General features: G+C 41.8%; 1 protein-coding gene and 1 long non-coding RNA gene across 4 annotated transcripts in view; one reads left to right on the top strand and one right to left on the bottom strand.

Moving 5' to 3' along the window:
- Positions 1-227: 227 nt before the first annotated feature.
- Positions 228-26,586, bottom strand: part of SRFBP1 (serum response factor binding protein 1) — a 49,360-nt gene continuing 23,001 nt past the window's right edge. For 2 of the 3 annotated variants that reach the window (XM_053408029.1, XM_053408030.1), the window contains exons 2-8: positions 24,032-24,120; positions 22,929-23,001; positions 11,911-11,982; positions 5,718-5,799; positions 3,063-3,795; positions 1,925-1,962; positions 228-563 (exon numbers count right to left, since the gene is read on the bottom strand). In XM_053408029.1, the coding sequence (XP_053264004.1) occupies positions 385-563; positions 1,925-1,962; positions 3,063-3,795; positions 5,718-5,799; positions 11,911-11,982; positions 22,929-23,001; positions 24,032-24,120 (1,266 nt within the window). In that variant the 3' untranslated portion in view covers positions 228-384. The remainder of the gene's footprint in view (positions 564-1,924; positions 1,963-3,062; positions 3,796-5,717; positions 5,800-11,910; positions 11,983-22,928; positions 23,002-24,031; positions 24,121-26,586) is intronic. The other variant, XM_053408031.1, reaches the window with a different exon arrangement.
- LOC128423173 (uncharacterized) lies at positions 14,180-25,730 on the top strand. Its single transcript, XR_008332694.1, has 3 exons — positions 14,180-14,373; positions 15,137-15,222; positions 25,426-25,730. It is a non-coding gene; the product is annotated as an uncharacterized LOC128423173 (long non-coding RNA).

Genomic DNA, 26,586 nt, shown 5'->3' with positions numbered 1-26,586 from the left:
CAACCAATGGCAAAGCAACAAAAGAGGAGCACAGAACAGTCATGCAGGAGAAGGAAAAGGATTCCACTGAATCTAAGGCCTGGATAAAGAGGTGCATCTTCACCAATTGTCGATACCCATGATCTTTCATGCAAGTTCCCATTAAGAAGTTAAAAACATGGCAAATGGAGCTATTCCTGAAAAGTGTAGAATAGTTTCTATAGAAAAAAAGCCTCTTGCAATGAACAACTTCAAAATCAACAATTTATTTTATATATTACAGTTATATTGGAAATCTATAAATGAAATGTCTGTTTTTAGTTTATACAGCTGTGTCGACAAGTTGTCAACAGATGAGATAAAAAAAGGAGGAAAAGAAGAGAGTCCTTAAGAAATAACACCCCCTTAGTCTTCAAATTTAATTTTTTTCCCTTGGAATGCTGTAATTTGAGATACTTGCTCTCGACGTTTCCTGCTCGCTTCCCAGGAAGGATGAAGTGGCTGTTCCAATTGTTCTCTCTTAATACCTTGCTTCATACTCAAACCTTTGAACATCTGTTTCTGTGGACCATTTCTTTCAAAACCTGCACAAGAATTCATAGAACATTAAGAGCATCGACAATTCGCACACCATAGAGGTATATAGCTTCTAGTTGGTTCCTCAGAGATAAGAAGTCGGATCCAGATTTGCTCTTCTGCGAACAGATAGGATATTTCCACCTAGGATGCAGTAGACTTCTCAATATACAGTGGTACCTCTAGATACGAACGGGATCTGTTCTGGAGCCCCGTTCGCATCTAGAGGTAAACGTATCTAGCGATGGCACGTCTGCGCACGAGTGCGTCGCTTTTCGCCACTTCTGCGCATGATGTCATTTTGAGCATCTGCGCATGCGCAAGCGGCGAAACCCGGAAGTAACGCGCTCCGTTACTTCCAGGTTACCGCGGAGCGCAACTTGAACGCGCTCAACTTGAAGAAAATTTAACCCAAGGTATGACTGTACAAAGAGCTGTAATTTCCCTGTGTAGCCCCCAGCACCACCTCTGATGGTGTTTCAGAACGTCTCCCATCCCTCCTGAGCAGCATTTGAGGGGGCACCTGGGGAAAGATATGGGGAGATCGCAGAGTTCCACTGAGCACAAGTCAGGATTCACCTTATCCTATGTGCTTTAGTGATTATTTATTATATATTTATGACGCAACATATCTGGTTACGTTCACACATTAAACAGAAGCCGCTGGCATTCTTTTAATTATCTTATGGAAAGCTTCCAGGCATGCCAATGCAAAGTGGAACTTCATGCAGTTTTGGAGGACAAGCAAAACTTCAAAATATGGTACAGAGATATGTGGTTTTCAAAAGTAATTTCTTCTGATTGTATATAAAACAGTACTGAATTATGCAGCATTGGTAAAGTTTTGGGCCATCAGAGGCCCAAATTGGCCCTGGGGTGGGGCAGAGAGAACTTGCAGAACAGTGCCGTGTGTGTGTGTGTGTGTGTGTGTGTGTGTGTGTGTGAGAAAAGGGGATTATTACATATGACAAGCCACAGTGCTTTCTTTCCCTGATGGAATGATCTTCTTGGTGCAACACTGAATTCCTCCCGAAATTTAATAAAATATGAAAATGAGACTCCTGTGCCTTATAAACCCTTTTGGAAAATATGAAAACAAGAATAGCACATTATTCCAAGCTTCAGTAAAATCATAGCGATTGCTTGACCTCAAGTAGGGCTAGTAAAATTAGCTGTACAAACCTAGATTGTAAAAATGTCCTTCCAAAAACTGAAAATTTAAAAGCCTCTATAAAGTTCAAGTACAATGCTTTTAAAAAAATTCAATACAATTAAATGCATTTGAAAAACTACTGCTACAGTTTAAATACAAAATGAGATTTTGTTCTGATGCTGCATGAATGCAAGTAGCAACATCAACTTGACTTACCTTTTGCTTTACTTCTGGGAAGGTGGTCTTTTACAGTTCTAGAACAGAAAAAAGTGACATTTTTAGAAGTCAAGACATTATTGAGTGCAACAAACATGTGATATCTGTGAAACCTAAAGCACATAAATAGACCTGAGAATTATCTATATCTGGGGCGGGAACATCTGGCCATGGGCCAAATATGGCCAGCCAGGCCTCCCCATTTGTCCCACAAGGCAACCTTCTCCAAACCACACCCATCTATTCCACACCTGATATCATATGCGACATGAGGTGGAGGTCAGGCAGAGATGTGGCTGTTTTCCTTGATGAAAGTCACATTGAACCCCGTTTTCTATATGCTGATGAGTGACTGTTCATTCCTGCATGGGGACTTCTCTGTCCCCACCTCTGTAGGCCAACTTTATTCACTGGGCATCATTTTTACATCAGATGATTGACAAGCAGTGACCCTGCCCACTTGTCAGTTGGTCTACAGAGTTGAGGAAGTTAAGAATTTCACTCGCTCTGCATAAATGGGGTTTGATAGCCAAGCCAAGCTCACGGTCTGATCGTGAATAAGGCTCAGTTTCCATGACTTCCTTAAAGCTATTGAATCTGACAATGGTAGCTCCTCTAAAGGAAAAGGGACCCCTGACTATTAGGTCCAGTTGTGGCCGACTCTGGGGTTGCAGCGCTCATCTCGCTTTATTGGCCGAGGGAGCCGACGTTTGTCCACAGACAGCTTCCGGGTCATGTGGCCAGCATGACTAAGCTGCTTCCGGCGAACCAGAGCAGCACGCAGAAACGCCGTTTGCCTTCCTGCCGGAGTGGTACCTATTTATCTACTTGCACTTTGACGTGCTTTCGAACTGCTAGGTTGGCAGGAGCAGGGACCGAGCAATGGGAGCTCACCCCGTCACGGGGATCCGAATCGCCGACCTTCTGATCGGCAAGTCCTAGGCTCTGTGGTTTAATCCACAGCGCCACCCGCGTCCCATGGCAGCTCCTCTAGGGAAAGTCTAATGCAAAAATTGACTCAACAGAGGAGGCTAGTCAGAAAATATGCAAAGACTTCTCACAGCATGTAAGCCACTTGAAGGGTGAAAACATTTGTCCAAAAAGTTTGCAAACTAGATTGAGGGTTTTGATGGCTTACCTTTTCACTGATTTGGACTTATTTGTTTCTGACAGTGAAGAGTAAAACATGGATTCTAGCTTCATTGTTTTTGAGCTTTGATTTTGGCCTTTTGCATCTGTGTCCTGGGCTGTGTCAGACTGCAAGCCCTTTTTGAGCTGGATGCATTTGCTTTTCTGGTCTGTAGGTAATGAAATATCAGCTGCTCCCTTCTTTTTCTTCGTTCTCTTTACTTTGCCAATGAAGAAGTCATCATCACTATCATTTTCATCAGAGCCAGAAGACTGATTATAGAATCTTTCTTCAGTGCTGTCATCAAAGTATTCCTTCTCCATTCCAGCTTCCTCACTTGTCACTCTATCAGGTGAATCAACTTCTGTTCTACTCAGGAGGTCATCCAAACATTTTGTAACTTCGGAATATACTGACTTTTCTGCTTGAGCCTGAGCAGCTAATTTATGATGCTCTGCAGCCTGCACTGTAACATCATCCAACAGGCGTATTTCCTCACCGTCTGCCATTTTCAGCTTCTCTCTCACACAAATTTGTTCTTTTCCCATGTCAGAGCCTGGCTTCTCTTTCACCTTTATTTTGTCTTGGTTTCCAGCTTGTTTAATTGTTTTCTTATGTAGACTGCTACTGGAATGCTGGGTTAGCTCAGATTGTTTGGTAAGTTGTTCTTCCGATTTATGCTCTTCTGAAGAAATGGGTCCTGCTGGCTTCTGTCTCGCATCTTTGAAGGCTTTTACAGCAGCTAAAAAAAAAGCAAGATTTTTTTTTTTAAAATAATGCAGCATAAATGTTAAAAACACAGAAATGATAAAAGGGGTTCTAAAGCAAACTCATTTCGTTGTGGTGGGTGGTGGAGTGGGGCCGCATAGTGTAGTGGTGGAATAAAATATATTTTTCTCTGTGGCACCTCATGTGAAGAGGGTCTCTGGTAGCAGGAAGAGAATAATAATAATTTATTATTTATACCCCGTCCATCTGGCTGGGTTTCCCTAGCTACTCTGGGCGGCTCGCAACAGAATGTTAAAAACACAATGTAGCATTAAACATTAAAAACTTCCCTAAACAGGGCTGCCTTCAGATGCCTTCTAAAAGTCAGATAGTTGTTTATTTCCTTGACATCTGATGGGAGGGTGTTCCACAGGGCGGGCACCACTACTGAGAAGGCCCTCTGCCTGGTTCCCTGTAACCTCACTTCTTGCAGTGAGGGAACCGCCAGAAGGCCCTTGGAGCTGGACCTCAGTGCCCAGGCTGAACGATGGGGGTAGAGAATACATGGCCCAGACAGGGTCTGTGTTAGGGAAGGCAGTTTTCTAGAGGAATATGTTTACATCAAGTATAAGGCATCTGACCAACACCTTTACAAGTGTGCCCAAAGTCATACCTACTACTAAGCCTGGATCTATGCACATCGAAGAAGCGTTTCAGTTTAAAGTGTTGTAAATTTAAACAGGGAAAGCATGTAGAGAAAAACGGGGCTCCACATTGCCATCTGGTGGCACAATGTTATATCGCACATCCAACACATATAAATCACTTTTTCTTTACCCGTCTAGCTGAGTCCTATGTCTGCTATAGGACATAGGAAGCCTTCTCACCCACACAATTTGGATTCTACATCCAGTTCACTGAACCATGCACCAAGAGGCACTGGAAAGGTAGTCAGGAGTATAGGACTGCAGGAGTGTTTGGACTTTTTACTCAATGGCTCCCGGTGACAATTATGCCATGGGATGGCCCCAAGTCTCTCATTAAATTCAATGGGACTTTCTCATGGGTAAGTGTGCGTAAAATTGAAAGCTAGTAACTCTTTACCTAATTAGAAAGTTATTAGAAGGCACTTAAGCATATTCTTACAGCTACTGGAGAAAGACAACTGAAAAATTTAAAGGAAGTTAAAGATGACCCCAGTGATTCAAGGCTGCAAAACTCCAAGTCTCTCCAAGTAACAGAGTAAAGACAGAGGTGGGGGAATTAGAGACTCTTTCTTTTCAGGGCTCTCAGAAAAAAAAGAAGACGAAAAGATAAATTACCAAGAAAAATTGGCTGCCAAAGTAGACACACTTACTTAGTCACAGGCCCTAGTGAGCATAGTGAGATTACTTTCAATCACACACAGACTTAAACAGTTCATGAAGATCTCATTCTTAAAGCCTTTGAGTAAAAACTGAACTGCACATGTCTTGCTTTAACAGTATGTATTCATTGTTCTACCAGAACCTCCTGAATCATTGTTTAATTTCACTAGTTTAGCAACTATGGAAATAGCAAGAGTGGTAATTATGAGTCACGTAACCCCTCAACTTGTTGGTATGAGTAACAATACATACGTGCAATAGTGCACATGGTTGTAGAATAGCCCCGAAAATCTTAAGACACACCCAGAAACATTTGGCTTATGAGCGTGCTAGGCATCTGTAGATGAACTGTTTTTGAGATCTCTCTCTCCCATTATTTCAGGTACACAGAATACCAATACATTTAGCTTACTCAACTATTGCAAATACTCAGTTTGAGAAGGTCATCAATGCCTAGACACACTGCAGCTTAAGACAAAGATGATATTATTATTATTATTATTATTATTATTATTATTATTATTATTATTATTATTAAAGCTGTACATGCTCCAGTGTACGAAGATTAGCTGGGCAAATTTTGGCTTACCTTTAATATTGGCAATTTTTGTCTTCAGTAGTGGGTGTGTTGTCAATCTAGCAACGGCTCTTTCTTTTACTGTAGAATTAGGCTGTATTAGAAAAATGGTGAAGCATCTTGTTGAGTGACAAAACAAAAAGGAGGGGGAAAAAATCAACCCTATCAAGATTAAATCTGCATATGCTGTAATAAGGGGCTTGAAAGGTTACCAACGGCAGTGGTATTACACCAAACTACACCCTAGTCGGCATTTCTGAAGATCAAATACTATTATCTTCAGAGACTTAGGAACAGCTAGAATCTGTATTTCTAAAAATGAATCTAACTTACTTTTGCCAACCTGCAGGATTAGGAAACACTTTCTCGTGACCAAAGAGCAGTCATAGCTTCTGTGGGAGTACCGAATACCTTTAGTTCATGCACGAATGGAAAACACTAAAATCTTTCATTTTACAAGAAATTCAATTTCCTCCCATTTATAGTTACAGTTGAGAAGGAAAGGGTCGCTAAACATACAATTTGACGTCCACATTTTTATAGCTTACTAGTATTTTTCTGCACACAAAACCCTGGCAAAAGATGGTAGCAGTCATATTTTCCCATAAGAATGCCCATGACACTATGCCAAAAAATTTGACCCAAGTCTTTCGAAGCATCCAAGGTATGCAGATTATAGTACATATATGCTGCAATCCTAAATCCTATGGAACTCAGTAAGACGTGCTTCTGATGAGCAGATACAGGACTGCATGGATAGATGAATCGAGTGAAAACCTGATGCTCTGTATGTTTGCTAAGAAGTACATTCCACCAAGTTGATTGGGGCTTATTCCAAAGTCAGTACAGTAGAACCTCTACTTACGACCGCCTCTACTTGGGCCCGATCCAAGTTGCGACCGCAGCAAACCTGGAAGTAAATACGGGGTTTGCTGCGATTTGCACCTGTGCAAAAGCGCGCTGCCGCCGAATGCGCCTGCGCCCAACGGCGCTTCTACCAGCGAACTGCATCGACTTACGGATGGAGCTCCGGAACTGGTTATGTCCGTAAGTAGAGGTTCCACTGTATGTATGCATTACTTTTTCACTTCTCAATCTTAGCTTAAAAGTTCCCTCTGATGCTATAGCATTAAAAATGTAACATAAAATAAAAAGTCAACTGCATACTGGATAACAATTATCCTAGGCTCGCTTATTCATAGATGTTAAAATGCCAAACAAAACAAAAATATTTTAAAGTCTTTCCCACAGTGACTGTAGCCACTGATCTCATCCAGATCTCTGCTGCCCATACTCCTTGTATGAAGTGCATGCCTTGCACCAGTAGGAGACTCAACAATGAGGCAGGATTTTGGACTAGTGTATGAGACAAAATTCGTAAGACGTTGATTTAGGAACTGAACTCACTTCCTCTGTAGTCAGGAGCAGAGGGGACCCTTCGTTTCTCAGGATTCTCAGGGTCTCAGAATTGCATTGCCATTGCAAAGCTCCATTAAACAGCTTATTTGTAGCAGCTGTTCTGTATGGTGGCCACAGAAAACCCCATTAAATGGATTGTTCTCACTGAAATTTTCCCCAGGCTCCTGGTGGTGAAGAAATAATCTATGCGATGGGGAAAGCCATTTGGCAGGCTATAGTACACATGGAAACTATCCATTATGCTTTTGCACAGTGTTTAGAGGTAGACCAACAGGAAAAATACACTGTCGGGCACCAGGACTGGATATTAACTCTTGAAACCTTTTTTGAGCTAGTTCATTTCCGTTCAAAAGCCAAAATCACCGGGCAGACAGTGTACCTTTGGCACCGAGGAGATGTTAAGCTAGACAACAAATTCTTAAGGCTGTGAAAATATTTAAGAACATAGTTCAAACGTACAAATCTTTTGAAGACCACAAGGCTGAATCATCTGCATTACAGGAACAGAGTTAGTCACAGGGAGACAAATCTTACACCTTCATGAAACATTCCCACATCGCCAATGTTCTTAAGAGTAACCACAACCATTTGTGTTTGAAGTTAGGATCTGTTTGCCATGGAAATTTATCAGGAAACAGTGGTTTTTAAACACCCACAGTCAATTCCATTTCAGACAGAATCAGGGGACTGTTCAGGCTCTATAAAGGCTATTCCTAGGGTATCTTATCTTGTGCCTTATGAAGAAACATTAAACTTGCTTCTTACTGCATTCGTGTCCAGGGAACTCCGAGCAGCCTTTTAAACTACTAGTAAAGCCCTACTGAGCAGAGTGATCTGACAAGGTGGGTTTGAATTCACAAAAGATAATGCCATAAGGGCCTTTAAGGGGCTACAACAGTCTGGGGTTTAACTGTTTTTTGCGGCAAGAGACTAACAGGGCTACCCCACTGCAGTAATTTGGGATATCTTAGTATAAGGTCTGGCCCTGAAGATGTGCAGATCACAAAAGCAATGACACCTGCTCACCGCATGTATCTTTTGACTTTAGGATGAGATGCATATTGACAGAATCCCAAGCACTCACTTCCTACAAAGTACACATTAAGTATAAGATGTCACCAACAAATACCAAGACTTATTTAGCTAAAAATGACAGCAGAGATTTCACAGAAGTTTGTTTCTTCTTGGCTTAAGGACCGCACAGAGAATTTTTAAATAAGGCAAAGAATGTTAAAAATCCAAATAAGTAATTATGTGTTCTGTTATTAATGTCGTAACAAATGCCAGCATCTTCTATCAAGCAACATAAATGTATAATTAGCATGAAGGAAATATAACGTTTTCAAAGTGAATGGCCTTGAGCCAGAGAAACATCATGATTTGGATTCCAAAACTTCTGAATCAATAAATTTCAAGTGGCTGTAATGCACACTGCATAAAAGCAATGGCTTTCCCATGCATTCATTGCTTAAGTATTTTTTTTAAAAAAAATTATTAATTTATTTTTGAAGTGTATAAATGGCTCACAAAGAACACAGTAACAGTATTACCAATAAAATACTATTCAATCATTAGCCATAAAAGCTTGCCAAAGTTATACTGACAATCTATTGGTGCATATATATTGGAGAAAGACCTGTTTTCACCTATCTTCCAAAAAAATACAAAAAAAGTGATGGTCGAGGCAGACTGTTCCACATGTGGACCAAGAAAACTCTTGCCTTTACACTTTTGATGATGGAGAAATGGTCTCCTTGTAAGATCACCGCAATGGAGGGAGGGAGAACTAGGTCTGGTCCGTGGGCTGGAGTCTTCTCTCCTCTCCACTAGGTGCCCTGTCTGATAGGTGGGCGGAGCCATCCACCTGTCAGTCACCTGATACCACAATAACATCAGATGACCCGTTTCCCTTTGTCTGTGTGGTCTCAAATCAAACCACACGGCTGTAGAACAGTACTTTGCAGGCACTTTGCCGATAAGCTGATTGTCAGTGTTTTGCAACTTCTAAAGCCCAGTGCACAGCTGAGTATTGAGCAGTGTAGCTTGCAGGTGCTGTCAAGCCCCATTTCCTGCTCCGTACCTTATTTCATATATCTATGATGTCAGGTATAGTACAGGTGGGTGTGACTTAGCTGAAAGGGCCTCACGACCCAAACAGAGAAGCCTGGCCCGCTTAATAAGGCCTGTGGGCCACAGGTTCCCCATTACTGAGGGGCACATGAGAGAAACTCTCTCTTCATGTACTTCTCTAAAGCAAATTCCCCACCCCACAAATATTTGACGCAATGATCAGCACTAGCACAATGGGGTTCCCCCTCTCCCCCAGGATATGCCCTAAACCATCCCAAAATCTGCTCCGAGGGCTTGAGGGATCTCCCAGAACAGATTTAGGGGGCACATGGTGGAGGAGAGTGGAGAACATTGTGCTAGGTTGACCGCAATCAGCTGCTCCACTTAAACATACTCGATTCTACATTCTAATTCTTCATCTTCCCCAAGCGTTGAAAACAATTTCCGCTTCCTTTTAATGTATGTATACTAGTTAAAACGTAGTGGCCAAAACGAAATGCACTGAGCAGCACCGAAAGGAGAAATGCCATTGATTCCTGTACCTTGTATTAATAAATTGGTTTTTCCTTTAAAAACATCAACCAATGACAAGAAAAAGAGATCACAACAAACCCTAAACTACCATATTGGTGAATTGTATGTATGTTGTGGTTTCGCTAGAAACAGAAACTCCGCCAAAGAAACTCACATTACATGCTTAAATTATATTACACAGAGTAAGCAAATCTGCCTACATCGGCTCATTCCGCTTTGGCAAAGTTTGAAAGGAAAGCTAGGGCATTGGTAGAAATCTGAGAACTCCCCCTTTCAAAGACAGCTGTAAGCTGGACACCGACAGGCACAAGAAGTTTGCCTCTTTCTAACGATATCCATTAACTAACAAGATGGATCTCAATAATAAATAAATTGCTCCATCCTGTGATAAGATATCCATGCTATTAAGTTATCCACTGACCATAGGAAATATACGATTTTTAAAACAAATGTTGACCATTTCAAGCAATGACAAACCTACAACACAAAGGTTTTCATTGCATATGATGAACTTGCAGCCGAATCCTTTTTTTCCCCTGGAAAAAACAATCCCTGGAAAAATAAATGAGCAAGGCCCAATGTCGCACCAGCTAACATGATGGGACTTCTTCTCCAAAGGAACAAATGGGATTTCCCCCAAGCCTCTGCAGCAGATTTTGGGGACATATGAAGGGCTTCAGGGAGAAGACAGAATCCCAATTGTTTGAACTGAAGTCCATTGTGCAAAGTGTCTAACAGGGTTGAATGTCACCCAATGTAAAATCTGCAAAATGTATCTCAAAATGACAGCCAGCAATTTTTGCCCTCTTTCTTGAATAGACAACTGCACCTAAAACCTATGTAATCAACTGCACCAGAGATGAGATTTGAAATACAATTTATTTTGGCATTCGTATAGAGATGCTAGTTTATAAATAAAATAGGACAATGCAGATCAGCTGTGAGGTGCTTACAAAAACATCTAGAGTCCTATCCCCCAGCTCACCTCCCACCTCAAAAGCAAAAGTGCTGACAATCTAATTAGACACCTGTAAAGTACCGTATTTTTCGCCCTATAGGACGCACTTTTTCCCCTCCAAAAATGAAGGGGAAATGTGTGTGCGTCCTATGGGGCGAATGCAGGCTTTCGCTGAAGCCTGGAGAGCGAGAGGGGTTGGTGCGCACCGACCCCTCTCACTCTCCAGGCTTCGCGGACCTCTCCGCAAGCAGCGGGAGCGCTCCCGCTGCTTGCGGAGTTGCCTGCATGCCGAAGCCTGCGTGCGCTGAGATCAGCGCGTACAGGCTTCGCGGACCTCTCCGCAAGCAGCGGGAGCGCTCCCGCTGCTTGCGGAGAGTTGCCTGCATGCCGAAGCCTGCGCGCGCTGAGATCAGCGCGTCCAGGCTTCGTGGACCTCTCAGCAAGCTGTGGGAGCCAGCTCTGGGCTCCCACAGCTTGCAGAGAGCTGCCTGTTTGGGGGCTGGGGTCGGGGGAAGCTCGGGCCTCCCCCGCCCCAGCCCCGCGCCTGGGGGAAAAAATAATTCCCCCCCCCTTTATTTCCCCCCCAAAAAACTAGGTGCGCCTTATGGGACGGTGCATCCTATAGGGCGAAAAATACGGTATCTCCATGAGATATGTATGGAGTTTTTCTTCTTCTAAACTTGCAGTGAACCGAAAAAATGAAGGACAGAGACATTTGCAACTGAGAGCAGAAATCTCATCAAGGCATCCATCATAACCAAAGCAGGCATCTGCACATACCTTTGTTGTTGAAAAGTCAGAACGTTAGAAAAGTGCCCTGAAGGATCTACAATGACATATGCCATCAGCACCAACATAACATGAAACTCTGTGACAAACCTTTGGGATGGCTGTACAGTGGTACCTTGGGTTACGTACCGTCCCCCTTACGAAAGCTTTGGGTTATGCGCTCCGCTAACCTGGAAGTAGATGCTCCTTGTTGCAAACTTTGCCCCGGGATGCGAGTGGAAGTTGTGCTCCAGAGGCGTGGCAGCAGCGGGAGGCGCCATTAATGAAAGCGCGCCTCACGTTACGAGCGGTTTCCGGTTACGAACGGACCTCCAGAACAGATTAAGTATGTAACATGAGGTACCACTGTAAATATATTTGCTCAGGTCGAAAGTGGGCTCTTTCCCGCAAGCATGTTTACATGATGACTTAACACAAATGCACAAAGAATCCTACCTTTTTGCAAACAATCTCAAAATTAATTTCTCTTTCGAGTGCTAATTTGGTAACGTGGTCAAGCTTTATCTCCTGTGGGGGGAAAAGAGAGAGAGAAATAGAGTTAGCTAAAGGCTTTCATTTCCCCTTTTTGGCAAAACAGGATTAAAATCTAATTTAGATTAAAATCTAACTGGAAATGCAGCTCATCCCTCTTGAAAAATAAGAGATATCTATGTTAATGGTGTTTAAAATTTTTAAATATATAGACTCGTTGTAATTCTATTATACCAAAAATCTGGAAGGCATTACTGAGGTCTCTGGCCTTCTTCTTGTTTCTGCTTTGATATTTCATATCTGTTTTCTGTGATGGTTTTGTTTTATGCTCAATTTTGTATGTTAATAAAATAAAACAAATCCACCACATGCACACAAGTTGACCTATAACACAGCCCTTCTAGGATAACGCCAGCTGCATAGTGCAGTAAACAATGTCCCCAAATTTCAATCACTCGGCATTTACAGTTCTCCACCTCCTGTACAGTTTTCTTTCGGAGTACATTGGCAACAATAGCCTTATTTTGTTGCAATTCACCCCTTTTTTTGGTGGTGATGTGTAAATGGCTACACAGGTAGAGATACAATGTATAGTTATGAGGTAGAGTTACAATACAGAGTAACAGCAGTTGGTTTAACAGGTAGTATGCATGCTTACTTTGAAAATACAGTGGAACCTTGGTTCTTGAACGCCTTGGTGCTTGAACCATTTTGGCTCCCACATGCCATAAACCCGTTAGTAAGTGTTCCGGTTTCCGAATGTTTTTCGGCAGCCAAACATCCGATGTGGCTGTTGGCTATTGTTTCCTTGGGCATCGGCACCAATCAGAAGCAGCGCCTTGGATTTCGAATGTTTCGGAAGTCAAATGGACTTTTGGAATGGATTACGTTCGAGAACCAAGGTACCACTGGATATGAAATTCAAAATTAGAATCTGCATTTGAATAGTCTATATTTAGAAAAAAACAATCCACACAGCTTCCACTTCGGGTCACCCTGGAAATATAAATGATTTCTAACCGACATAAGGCATTACATTCTTTAGTGATGTTCTGTACAATGCAGGGGTGCCAACCTGAATAAAATATGGGGGGGGGGAGGCAAGCCCCACCCTGCATAATCGATCACATGATACAGTGCACACACACCATTTGAATGAGAATGCCCATCAACTTTGTGGGGGTCCGCCCCCCCCCAAATATTTCATTGTGGGGGTCAAAGCCCCCACAGCCCCTGGGAGTTGGCTCCTATGGTACCCTGATGTACTTCTGTATCTTGGCAACTCCATACAAGACATAATTCAAGTAATGGGTTGAGCAGTGGATTGAACATGCAGTTCACCGAGTATCATTTAAAATGTTCTTAATTCTTCCACAATGTGCTACAATATGGAGAATGGCTTAGGCTAATTCAGTTTGTGACTTTCATTCCAGTATTCTATTTTAAAACTTCTTGTTTATTGTCTGGTTGTTGGTAAGAAATGCAAGTAACACATCACATCTGGCATTGCAAATTTAAAATAGCAAGGGGATTTTTTCCCCTTTTGGTCATAGCAAGGTGATGAAAGTTCCAGCCGTCTGATAGCTACTGTGGTCAAATTCACACCAGGTTTTGCAGATGGGAATGTCATTTGAAGTTTTGATGCCAACTGGGGAAAAACATCCTCATGCCTTTGGAGGGAAAACACACCCACCCCACTTACTAGCTTTACAATAAACTTCACCCACAAGGAGTTCCAACAGCACCTCCACCTAACCGAAAGGAAGAATCATCAGTTAAGACTAATTTGAACTTGATACCCACTACAGTTGTATCTTGAATCTCGAACGACTTGCGAGTCAAACGTTTTGGGTCCTGAACGCCGCAAACCTGGAAGTGATTCTTCTGGCTTGCGAACGTTCTTTGGAACCCAAACGTCCGTTGCAAACTTCCAGAACGGATTCCATTCGACTTCTAAGGTACAACTGTATCTCCAAGTTTATATTTAAGGCCAACACTGAATTAACAAAGAAGAATTGAGCATGCATCTTGTGTGATGTCACATAAATAGTGTGTAACTGATAAAGTTGTGCAGTGGACCTGGCCTAAAATCACAACTCAAATAGAGCCGGCTGAGCCAAGTCACAATCTCTCTGGTTATGTTTCCAAGCTTCTCTGTAAAATGAGAATGACCAGCTTAGGCAAGTAGTGACAGAATGGATGAGGCAAGCTGGTAAGCTAGATCCAGGGTTCCCCCCATGTCCAGAAGGGATGCCCACTTGCCCATCCCCCGACATCACAATCTTTCCTTGGTGGCTGGAATTCAAGGAGCACACAACCAATCCCTAGGGGTTGAAGTCAGTGTCGATCAGCTGGTGCCAGCAGACCTCAAGCCGCGTTTTCAACAGGGGCAGCTGCGATACTGAGTTCTCCATCGGGAACTCCACGGTACAACCATCTTAGCCAGGGTAAATTCAGTACCTTACAGCTGACTGGCAATGACTTCAAGCCTCACTTTTGGCAGGGGCCAGCTATGCTGCAGAGTTCTTGACAGGCTGATTGGCAGCCTTGTGAAGGGCACCTAAAGGCTACTGACTGCTCCTTGGCAGTTTTGTCACTACCTGTCCCGCAGATGATGTCACAAAGGACATTAAGTATTGGGGGGGGGGGTGGTCTGGAGAAAACTACCTCGCAGACCAAATGGGGCTCATGATGAGCCTAGTTAGGGCTGCCGGGTGGAGTTTTCCAACTCCTATGGTAAGGAATGCAACCCTATGGCCCAGGGAAATCTTAGTCTACAGGTGTAAAGAAAAGAAACCCACAAATATCTTTACACACAAAGTAGACAGATGTGGGCAGGCTGCTAAAACACTTTGCTCTGTTGACAAGAGCTGTTATTTATCAAAGTTTCATAAAATATAAAATAGTCTACAAGTACATAAAATTTAAGACGAAATTCAATCTTGAAGTAAACTCATGCACTGGTATTTTTACCAATAACAGTGACATTATTTCAATGTACTAAATCGACACAAATTTATCTTCTGCTGCTAAGAATCCCCACTCACTTAAATTCAGCCACAATACCATTCCAAATAATGACAAGAATCCAAATAAACATAATTCCTTTATAAAAACTGGAGGTTGTATTCAGTGTTACTCAGAGTAGCCCCACTGAAATTAATGACCATCTTTGGTTCATTCATTTTAGCGAGTCTTACTTGGCTGCAACCTTCAGAGTTGGACTAGTCTTTCTTCAAAACCAACAACTAATGCAGTTTGTGATATGGAACAAAGGTATGTTGTTAAAATTATACCAAAAAACCATTTTTTTAAAAAAAGGCCTTGGGCATGCATATGCCCTTAGAATCCCTAAAATAACCCCTTTGGATAATGCTTCCTTTTAAACTAAACTCTACTGGCTCCATATAGATTTAAAACTGTAATTCTGTGCATACTTACTAGTAGTGCTCTGTCAACTGATATCTGTGGTTTTATATATATACTAGCCTTTTGCACTCTTTCACTCTTCTCTGATGTTCCTAGCCCTTCTTTTAGACTTTCTTAGCTTCTTTTGGACTTTTATATATATATTCTGTTTTAATTCCTTTTAGTGTTTTGTTTTGTTTTTTAGATTTCATATGATTTTAAATGATTGTACCCCTCTTTCCTTATGCTGGTCTATGACTGTAATAAAATGTTGTTGTTGTTGTTGTTGTTGTTGTTGAAGTTGTTGAATTTGGGGAAAGCACCAAAGAAAACAGTGAGATACGATTCAGAGAAGTACAAAAGTGTTGGCACAGTTAACTTTTCAAATGCAGTGACATGTTCCTAAACTTATTTTCATGATTTTAAAAGGCTTCCAAGACAAAATGGAAGCAGTGACTTCAGCTTAAAGTTTAACCTGGAAACTATGATATGCGCATTTTAGACAGTGTAACTAGAGGAACGGTTTCAGCCCCATGGTTCCCATTCAAGTCAGTAGTCACATATAGGAAATATAATTAACCGTCTTTCCTCTAGGATGAAAACATTCGTTTGCAAGACCGTAATTTTGTGGTGATTTAAAAAGCAGTCGCTCTCCAAACTGCTCTTTGCAAGCTACTGCAGAAAGTATTTTGGTTATCGATGCTACAAAAACCAAGTTGGACAAAAGGAAAAAGCTGGGTCATAACATCATTCAGTGGGGCAATCACAAAAACCAAAATTGCAATGTTTGAACATTCCATTTCCTTAGCAATTCTTCAGTTGTGTATGTCAGCATTCGCTTGGGATAGTATCCTCTAATTTTTCCTTGAAATGTGTTCCACATCACCTTCCCCAAAGTCAAAATCAAATTTCAATTATAAGCAATATCAGGATTAAAGCAAGAATAAACTTTCCTAGTTTTGATATGTGGGCATGTACTTAGGTAGTAACTATCACCATAAGCAGTTTTCTCTTTAATTTTCAAATACAGTTGTACCTTGGATCCTGAACGCCTTGGTACTCACGACATTTTGGCTTCCGAATGCTGCAAACCAGGAAGTGGGTGAAAGTTTGTGAAAGTTCTTTGGAACCTGAATGTCCAACAGGACTTCCACGGCTTCCGATTGGCTGCAGGTAAAGCCAATCTATACTCATCATGACCTAGAACTTGAACAGTCCACTAAAACCTTTTCTGGCAGAAAATGGTATTACAGTTGGAAGTCCTAAAATTTAAATGTTATGGTATTTCACTGGCATAGGTATAACTGTAATTTAGCTAGCCACTGCTCTTACAAGTACATTCTATGAAATATTCATGCCACTTTGTAAAAGTAAAGTAGAAAAATCCTTCACTTGAAAACCCAGCTGTAAATTCACAGGCAGTACATAGTTCTATCTCCTTTTTTGCTTTATAAATTCTTCAGGCAAACGCTAAACTCCACTTGGTAGCAAATTTAGAATTCAAGTTCAAGAAGTACCTATTAAATATATAAATGAAGCCATTTTCTTGCAATCATATTTACCAACATGGCACAGGCATTGAAAAACAACCGCAAGAATGCTTAAAATGGTTGAGATTCAACCAGAGAGAAGAGAAAAGCAGCAAAAGTAGTCGGAACACAGAGCAGATTTTAAAAATTCCATTTTGGACACAAGGCAAGCCATTAAGCTGTTTTGGATTGTATTGGCTGTCATTACCCAATAATTAAGAAAAACAAACATTATTTATGACCCTGCTCCCTGAACTGACTTCAGAAGAGACAATGCGGAGAATAAAAATTTCATCTTGAAGGCATTTGTTTTTCTCTTGTGTGATATTAATACTCTTCCTTGCACAAAGCAAAAGTTCAAGCTGCCATAGCCATTCTAATCTGCTTATAATTTGCCATCCTGCTACAGCAGCTCACATATAGAAAAAAGGCAACTTGTGGCAACTTCACACACAGAAGGAAGCGCCTTCATGCCAGGAATGTATGCATCTCGCTGGGAGGAGAGAAGCACGCAAATACACCCCCCAAGCTTGCGACTCATTCCAGAAACATTTTTTAAAAATGCAACTCTTTTCCATATCTTTCTTTGTCTTGCATGTATCACATTAAAGGCACAAAAAGTGAACATACATACATGTACAACTGCAGCCATTCTAAAGCAGGCAAGGGAGTTGCAAGGAAACTATACAGCTTCACTCCCCAACAAATTGGCTCCCAAATGCTGCAAACCCAGAAGTTTGTGTTCCGGTTTGTGAACATTTTTCAGAAGATGAAGTCCGATATGGCTTCCAATTGAGTGAAGGAAGCCATGCCTTGGTTTTTGAAACCATTTCGGGAGTCAAATGGGCTCCAGGAACAGATTAAGTTTGAGAAGCAAGGTACCACTGTATTGTGAAAGCAAGGCAGTACTTTGTTTTCTGAATATGTACAATGCCTTTTTTTAAAGATTAACAGGCTGCTGGTGGGGGAAGGCAGTCCTGGAGGCAGTAAATCGATGGGAGTGGAGACAACGAACAGAACAAGGAGTGAGTGATCACACCTCGATTAAATGCCAAGGGTGGCCTTGCCTCTTTGGGTATTTTTCTTCAGGTACTATCCCCAAACAGTCATCGTATTATTCTTAAGTGTTTGTACCTGACATCCTCGAATAGCACTCTGACTGATAGCATTTCAACATAACTTACTACACCTGTCTGGCAGCTGATCCCTAAAGACTTGATTCTCTTATCGAAGAACAAACGACTTGAGGATGAAAGAGTATGCGAGAAAATATATCCAGTTTTGTTAAATGATGCGTGGTGATTATTTCAGAAATTAATGATAGTGAACTGACTCAGCTCCTGCCAACCTAGCAGTTTGAAAGCACGCCAGAAAGTACAAGTAGATAAATAGGTATCACTCTGGTGGGAAGGTAAACGGCGTTTCCGTGTGCTGCTCTGGTTTTGGTGTTCTGTTGCGCCAGAGGCGGCTTAGGCATGCTGGCCACATGACCCAGAAATACTGTCTGTGGAGCGGACAAACGTTGGCTCCCTTGGCCTGAAAGTGAGATGAGCGCTGCAACCCCAGAGTCGTTCGTGACTAAACTTAACTGTCAGGGTCCTTTACCTTTACCCTGCTGTTCAGAGCTGGCCGTAACAGCTCAGTCCCATTTCCTTCCTGTTGAAGGATTTCCCCACTTCCTCTGTGGCGAAAGTAAAACTATTATCCAAGGTGTAGCTAATGAACAGGGCAACTTGATCAATGCGCTGTCATTTGCCACCACACTTTGAAGAAATACACTCAAACAATTCCAAAGAACTATTGCTGATACACAAACAAATATACAAATTTATCTAGAAAATTGTTTATATCTATAAGGTCCATACAGTGGTACCTTGGTTCTCAAACTTAATCCGTTCCAGAAGTCCGTTCCAAAACCAAAGCAAGCTTTTCCATAGAAAGTAATGCAAAATGGATTAAGCCATTCCAGACTTTTAGAAACAACCCCTAAAACAGCAATTTAACATGAATTTTACTATCTAACGAGACCACTGATGCATAAAATGAAAGCAATGAACAATGTACTGCAGCCACACAATCAATCAGTAGCTGAACTGGGTTCCACACAGTCACAAAAAAGCAGCAAAAACAAAAACGCAAAATAAATAGCAAAACCAGATAGACCTCAGCATAACACTCAAAATGGAAGTGTGGCACTCAAAACCGACAGATGTGTCACTCAAAACGGAAGAATAATCAAAACAGAGCACGTTCAGTTTCCGGAAAAAAGTTCATAAACTGGAACACTTACTTCCGGGTTTGCAGTGTTTGGGTTCCAAGTTGTTTGAGTATCAAGGTGTTTGAGAACCAAGGTACCACTGTATTTGCAGACAAATTCATACCTAACTTTGAACCATAGGAGGCAGATTATTCTTGAAATTTCTTTAGCTTTAATGGTCAGCTGTGCCGATACTGATGTGCGCCTTAACTGCTGTTAAGGCAGGAAGAGGGAATTTGTTCCTTGCCAGGACCATAGAATCTTATGGCAAGTTCCCAATTTCTTAATTAGGGTTTGCGGATCATAGGCAACATTCAACTAATACACAATATCAGCAGATCCATGGAAATCAATGAACTTAAGTAACTTAAGTCCACTGATTTCAATGGGTCTACTGTGAGTAGGGATTAGCTGGGCATCACCTCAGCTCTGTTACACTGGCCCAGAATGCTCATTTCAGAACAGTGACATGGGTTTACATAAAAACTTGTAACATGTCATGTGATATAAATATTTTGTGAAATAGGATAAATTGAATCAATGAAGGCCAAATAATAGTATTATTGTAATCCACCCTCATTTTCTACAAATACATCTTATATGTCCAGTTTGGACATCCATAAAATAAATCACGTACAGAGGAAGAACTAGCAAGGTTCATAGCGTTCTTTGTCTCTTTCCTGTATTTTAAAATAAATGTTTTATACAGTTCTGGCAAAATGAAGCCTGAAGAATCTAAAAACAGTTTTCTGTTCCAATAGCTTCAAGAACTCCTGCAAACAATTAACCCAGTTTTTTCATCCACGTAGCTAGAATTTTTAACCAATGTTGTTTGCCTGCAAAGAGGATATTTCTAGCTTTTGAGTTTGGAATGTTTGGGATTTCTGAATCATCTGATTACTACATATGCCTATTAGTCCTCTTTTAATAAATATAAAGTGCAAATATCAAGGGGGAAAGCCCCTTGGACCAGACCACACTGATGTCATAAGAACAAACCTGCCATAGAGAAAAACTTTAATCTTTTTAACAGTTACTGACAGGACTTCTCAAGTTCCATCAAATACATACCATCCTCTGGCTGGTATTCATTTTTCAAGCGCAAGTGCCTAAATCTTATCGGGTACCATACACAGTGACTACTGAACAATTCTTCATATGTAACTGTTAGCACCTAGCAGAATGTTTTAACCCCCAAAAATATTTTACATTAAAATAAAAAAACAGGTAAACTCACAGCCCAACATGACATGAGATTAAGAGTGCTCGACACACAGCGGTCTGTATTTCAAATTTTATATAATGCAAGTTACGTTGCAAAATAGAAATGTTTTTTTCCCCAAGCTGAAGCTGTTTTTGCCCCTGAATCCATTTCGAAATCTGTTTCGCAAAGAAACTTCATGTTTACATATGAAAGAGGTACAAACATAATGAACTTCACCTAGAGAAAAGCTTGACCAGGCATAGGCAAACTCGGGCGCTCCAGATGTTTGGGACTACAATTCCCACCATCCCTAGCTAACAGGACTAGTGGTCAGGGATGATGGGAACTGTAGTCCCAAACACCTGGAGGGCCTGAGTTTGCCTATGCCTGAGCTTGACAGTAGGAGTTATAGAATCTTTCGGGCAAAGTTCATTGTAAAATGTGAGAGCCTCTGCTTGAATGTTTGCAACCAGGATCGAAGCAAGCAATCCCTTCAATCCCGTGAACTGCCCCCAAACTCTGAAATGCACTATAGGCACAAGAAGACGACAACAGGGCACTTTGGGTCTGGTAGTCTCAGTCCCATCAACAGCAGGAGAAGACAACCTGAGGAGCCCAAGGCGCACTCACTGCCTCAGCCATTTCCCCTCCTTTCACCAAGGAAAGTTTCCAGACCTTGGAGCAGGGAAAGGAGGTTGACAATCTTGGCAAGGGCTGCTTTGTGTGTGTCCTCTAAGCATTCTGCAAGTGCTCCAAATGCAAGCTTGCAACGGTTCACTTTAGGAGTGCTTCAAAGTTTCAAAGGCTTGACCTATTTCAAGGACAGAAACATGCTGAAATTCCAATTCAGTGGTACCTCGGGTTACATACGCTTCAGGTTACATACGCTTCAGGTTACAGACTCCGCTAACCCAGGAATAGTGCTTCAGGTTAAGAACTTTGCTTCAGGATAAGAACAGAAATCGTGCTCCGGTGGCGCAGCAGCAGCAGGAGGCCCCATTAGCTAAAGTGGTGCTTCAGGTTAAGAACAGTTTCAGGTTAAGAACGGACCTCTGGAACGAATTAAGTACTTAACCCACGGTACCACTGTATTAATGGTACAGGTAATCAGTATTTCTGGTTTCTGCAGGGAACTGGATATCTGAAACACACCATCAAGTTTCTGTAATGCAAGTCCGTTTGCTTGTCCAGAAATATAGCTGTGCCCTGCAATTCCACAGATACTAAAAGCCTTCATTTTTGATGGAATGAAGAAAGGGCAAGATAGCTAAAAGACAAAGGGCTGGATCCAGAATGGCTATTTCTTCAATGGAAGAGTTCATTCATAGAAGGCATTGGGTTCCGGTTCTGTCCAGAGGAATGGAAAAGGATTTCCACTGATGTCCCCTTTTGTAATGCTGTCTCTAGAGCTCCTGCAGGTCTCCAACCCTATGGAACAGTTTTCAGGAGGTGTAGGGGTTGTCGGAGAAAAGGACAAATAAACTAAAATCGCTTCTTCCTTCCAGTGCCAGTGAAACTCTGCTAAGCAAAATTCTGGATCCAACCCAGTTCTGCTATTATTTTGTTTTTTTGGCTGTAGCCTGTCTCAGAGAGACTTAAAATAACATTTCCTTATTTCCCCTCTTTTAAAGTTATCTTCTTCTTCGGCAATCACAAAGACCAGTGCATTTGCTATGTGCTTTGAAAACTGCTGTATACATTTTAAGGCAATTCTATAGGCACCAAAGTGGAAGCTGTTTAATCTACTTTTCATTAATTATGAGTTCTTAAATACTTCCAAGAACCAGCATATTGTGTAAAATTACCATAGCTCACCTGTTTAGAAAAGTAAACTATGCATTCCTTAGCAGGGCAAAACAGCATTCCTGCAGCTTAATCTTATGGCTAATTTGAAAGACCAGTCTTGCACTTTGACGTTTAAAATTATAAATATTGTACGAAGAAAAGAGACTGTAATTAAGCTATTCATTGCTACAAAAAAGACCTGTTATTCAAAAGCCTGCCAGACATTTACTGGCTCAGCATGTCAGTGTAAGAGAAGTAAAAGAGCCTTGCAAATGCTAATGAATACCCTGGCTTCAGAAGAGAAAAAATACTTTGGTTTCAATCCATTTTGTCAGTTACTGCTTTGCACATTAGAGCAGTGACAGCATTGCAGAAAAATGTAAGGAGTTGGCAAGTGGGAAGACTAGGAACTATGATGTCAACCACCAAAATGTCCATCACATTTCTGAGCAGCAGAGGCACTTAACAGTCATCATTCAGTTCAGGAATTAAAAATTGAGGCACACTGGTCTGTTGGAAACAAATGCTAGTTTAGCTTGGCAACACGTACAAGTCAAATTAGTCTAGCACCTTGACAGTTACACCAATAAAAAGTAAAATATAAATTTAAAAATAGTCTCCCACCACGTTTGTGGTCTGTTGCTCTCCCATATGTTCTATTTACAGCCAAAACTAGTCCATACAAAATCTGAAACAAATTTATTTGAAGTGGATTTTTTTTTAAAAAAAGACCTGTACAGATGTTTGTAATTTAAGCAGTTTGTAGACTAGATATCCAAAGGCATATGCATAGCGTTACCTTCATGGCATGAATTTCTTCCAGTAACCTCTCTGCACGTTTATGGTTTTTCAATACTGCATCTTCCGTGCCCCTGAAAGAGGAAGGTATTTAAATAATATTGCAATACTACATATGTTATGTTCCATCATTATTCACTGTAAAATAATTCATGGTAATAGTTACCAAGGCCTGGTGCAGTTCTTTTTTCCCCTTTTCTTTTTTGCAATCTCTTATCCACGGTTAGGAAATGCAAAAGTTGCACTGGGAGCATAGTGGAATGGTTTGCACATCATATGAGTGCAGAATGGCAGCTAATCCAAGGTCTGACTTAGCTTGGCTACAGGACAGTGGTGTAGCATGGGCTGCTGGCACCCGGGGTGTGTATGTGTGTGTGAGAGAGAGGCAGCCATGCCAGCCCAAGCCCTCACCGCCAACTGAGCCACGGCGGTCCGAGTCGGCAGGAAGTGAGGTGAAGCAAGGGGAGGGGAGGAAGAAAGAGGTTCAAAGCTGCCATTTGAGGATAGACCTGAGGTGCCCTGTTGGCAAAGGAGGAGACGGCTCTCTTCTTGGTGGTGGTGCCCTCCCCCTTCCTCCCTCTCGGCCGGCTCAGGGTTGGGCCACACACTGGTGGCCCTTCACCAGCCACGAGGAGGAGGAGGCGCTGCTGCCCCAGCCCACAAGGCCTGGACCAGGTCAGCTTGGCTTGCCTTCTCACTGCTCCGAACTTGATGAGGACCCCTGGTTGCGCCCCCTCGTCGTGCCCCTTCAAAAATCTGTGCCCAGGGCCACAGCCGCCCTGGCCCTCCCCACACTATGCCCCTGGTTAAGGAGGAGATTCCTTAACCATGATTGCAGGCTTGGACAGTGCATTGGCTTAGCTACCAAAGTGACCTGGAAACCCCAAAACACGCTATAGAAAATGAAAGAATGTGGAGACTTGGGACTACTGGGGAGGCTGCAGGATGAAATACGTCATCATGGCAAGAGGGATATTTTTTGGCCAGAGAGGGGCAGGGGCAAGGGGTTGCTGCCCACTTTCCTGCTAGAAAGAGCCCTCAGCTCCTACTACCAGTTGCCCTGGGACTGCAGAAAACCATAAAAAGAATAATTGTTAAGCTTACTTTTTTGCCTTCAGTTTTGCAATATGTCTAGTTAGTTTGCGAATTGTCAGCACTCTGACTTTCCTCACTTCTTTTCTCATCTTCACAACCTGTTTTTTCGGGGGAAAGAAAATGCGTTGTAAAAAAACCAACAACCATCAATAGCATATTTTGAATAAACACTCAAAAGTTTACAAACAGCTTTGAGCATAGTTAGCTCCCTTGCTTAACAAAAGACTGAATTCAGTTTTTCTGCTAAAAGTCAAAACTGCTTCCAAAAACAGCCAGCCAGTTGAGGAACAAACCAAGTCTCAAAACATGTCTGAGTTCTGAAAAGAAACAAGCCATGAAATAGCCAGGACATTCCTATGCAGTCATGTTTAATTTTCTTAGACCTAGGCTTGGCTATAGGTGAAGACAGCTTATTTGTGTTACATGTTCATTTATGTACTCACACTACCACAAAACACCTGTACTTTCTTCTAAGCCTTCTACAGAACAAGACTTCCTTCAGTTAACCACATGAATGTTTTAATTTAAGATGATGTTAATGCAAACCTGACTCATTCTTCGGTAAAACACTCTTTCAAATTCCATTTCACAGAGAAATAGACTGTTTTCTGGCGCAGTGAATGGACTAAATGGGCACTGACAGTCAAGAAGACCCAAATTTTATCTTAGATCAAACATTTCTAGGCAACCCTATAAATTCCTACAGCACTTCCATGATGTCCTACAACATGAGGTCAGCATGCAATAAATAGGTAAAAAAAAAAAAAAATGAAGCACAAAGACAGGGTTAACGGCTTAAAAAAAGCAACCCATATAAATAAGACAGAAATCACCACACCCCAAAGTTAAAAATAGAATGCTAGCCTACCCAAGTTATTTAAAGTATGTTTAATAACCAAAAATAGCAACACTAGCCTCTCTTACAATGGTGCCATACTTGAGGTCATGTCAATTGCTTTGAGAAACTGAAATGTGGTAGTTGTAGCTTGAATCTTGAATGGCTTAGTTGCTTAACATTTCAGCTCCCAAACAATCGAAATCTGGAAGTGAGTGTTCCGGTTTTTGAACTTTTTTAGAAGCCGAATGTCCGGCGCAGTTTCCAATTGGCTGCAGGCAGCTCCTGCAGCCAATCAGAAGCAGAGCCTTGGTTACTGAATGTTTTGGAAGTCAAATGGACTTCGGGAACGCATTCTGTTTGGCTTTCAAGGTACGAGTGTATAAGAACACTAAATTCTAACCAGAAAACACCACCAGATCTAGACTTTGTTCTCACTGATGGATGAACGGAGGTGACATGCCAATTTCTCCTATAGCTCCTCACACCTTCTATTGCAGACACTTGGGAATGATTCGAGGTAGGGAGGATAGGTAAATACTGCCTCTCCCTCCCCTTCCATTAATAGGAACCCTCTGCTGGATCAAAAGCTGTACACAGATGGAAGGTCTTCCATTCACAAAAACGTAAGTTTGGATCCAACTCAGTGAAAAGCTGCTATGTGGCAATGTGTGAATGCGTGTGTGTATCTAATTTAATTCCACTATGATCAAAGCCGATTTGGATATAACGGTATTTTTTGAAGCCTACCTCACAGACTCAACGCTAGAAAGGAACTTGGAACGCATTTTAAAGTAGCCCTTTCAGCTTACTCCGTATTTCTATTTACTTGCCTGGAGAGCTGCTGGTGCCAATTCTGGAGGGAGAAGCAGAACAAGGAGCTCATTTCTATCTTTCTCCGGGAAGATAGGGAAGGCCTCTGTGGGAAGCAAGTGGCTTTCAGAAAACTGGTACATCAGTTAACTGATAGTCAAATAATGTCAAACGACTTCCCATTTTATTATATGACCACAATGAAATATCCAATGAAGTAAAAAATGCCACTTTGAAAGTGGCACCTGTTTTTAATAGAGTTGTAGGGTCATTTGTTAACAAGGACAGAAATGAGGGATTTACACTACAATGGTCTGAGGGGTGGGGAGCTAGTAGTACAGCAAAGTTTCCCGCACTATCAGCTATAAATGCAAGCAAGAGATCCGGAGGGTGGCAACATGAGAATGGGCCTTCTCTGCAGTGGCTCCCATCTGTGGAATGCTCTCCCCAGGGAAGTTTGCCTGGCACCTTCATTATACACCTTTAGGCACCAGGCAAAAACATTCCTTTTTAACCGGGCCTTGGTTTACTTTGATTGACATCTTACGCCCTTTTAAAATGTGGTTTTGTGTGTGTTGGGGGGGTCACTGGGTCGTTGTTTTTATTTTTATTATATATTTTGTGGTTTTATATTCTGATTTTTTTCTGTGAACCGCCCTGAGACCTCCGGGTGTAGGAGGCCCAGTTGGTAGTGCTACCTGTAGCTGCTGCCCAGTTGGCATTGACCAGGGACTGCTTCCATTTGTGGAATGTCCTCCCTGGCGAGCTGCTTCTGCCTCCCTCATTGCTGACTTTCAGGAGAAAATAAAAAACATCTATTTCTAGCCAGGTATTGGATGGGATACTACTGACCATGGCAACCTTGAAATTAGCAACTATGAAGATACATGATTGCTCTAAAATGTTTTAGATGCTC

Source organism: Podarcis raffonei, chromosome 11 (assembly GCF_027172205.1).
Source record: "Podarcis raffonei isolate rPodRaf1 chromosome 11, rPodRaf1.pri, whole genome shotgun sequence".
NCBI lineage: Eukaryota > Metazoa > Chordata > Lepidosauria > Squamata > Lacertidae > Podarcis > Podarcis raffonei.
Note: the sequence above shows the minus strand (reverse complement) of the source record. Positions and strands in the feature narration are given on the sequence as shown.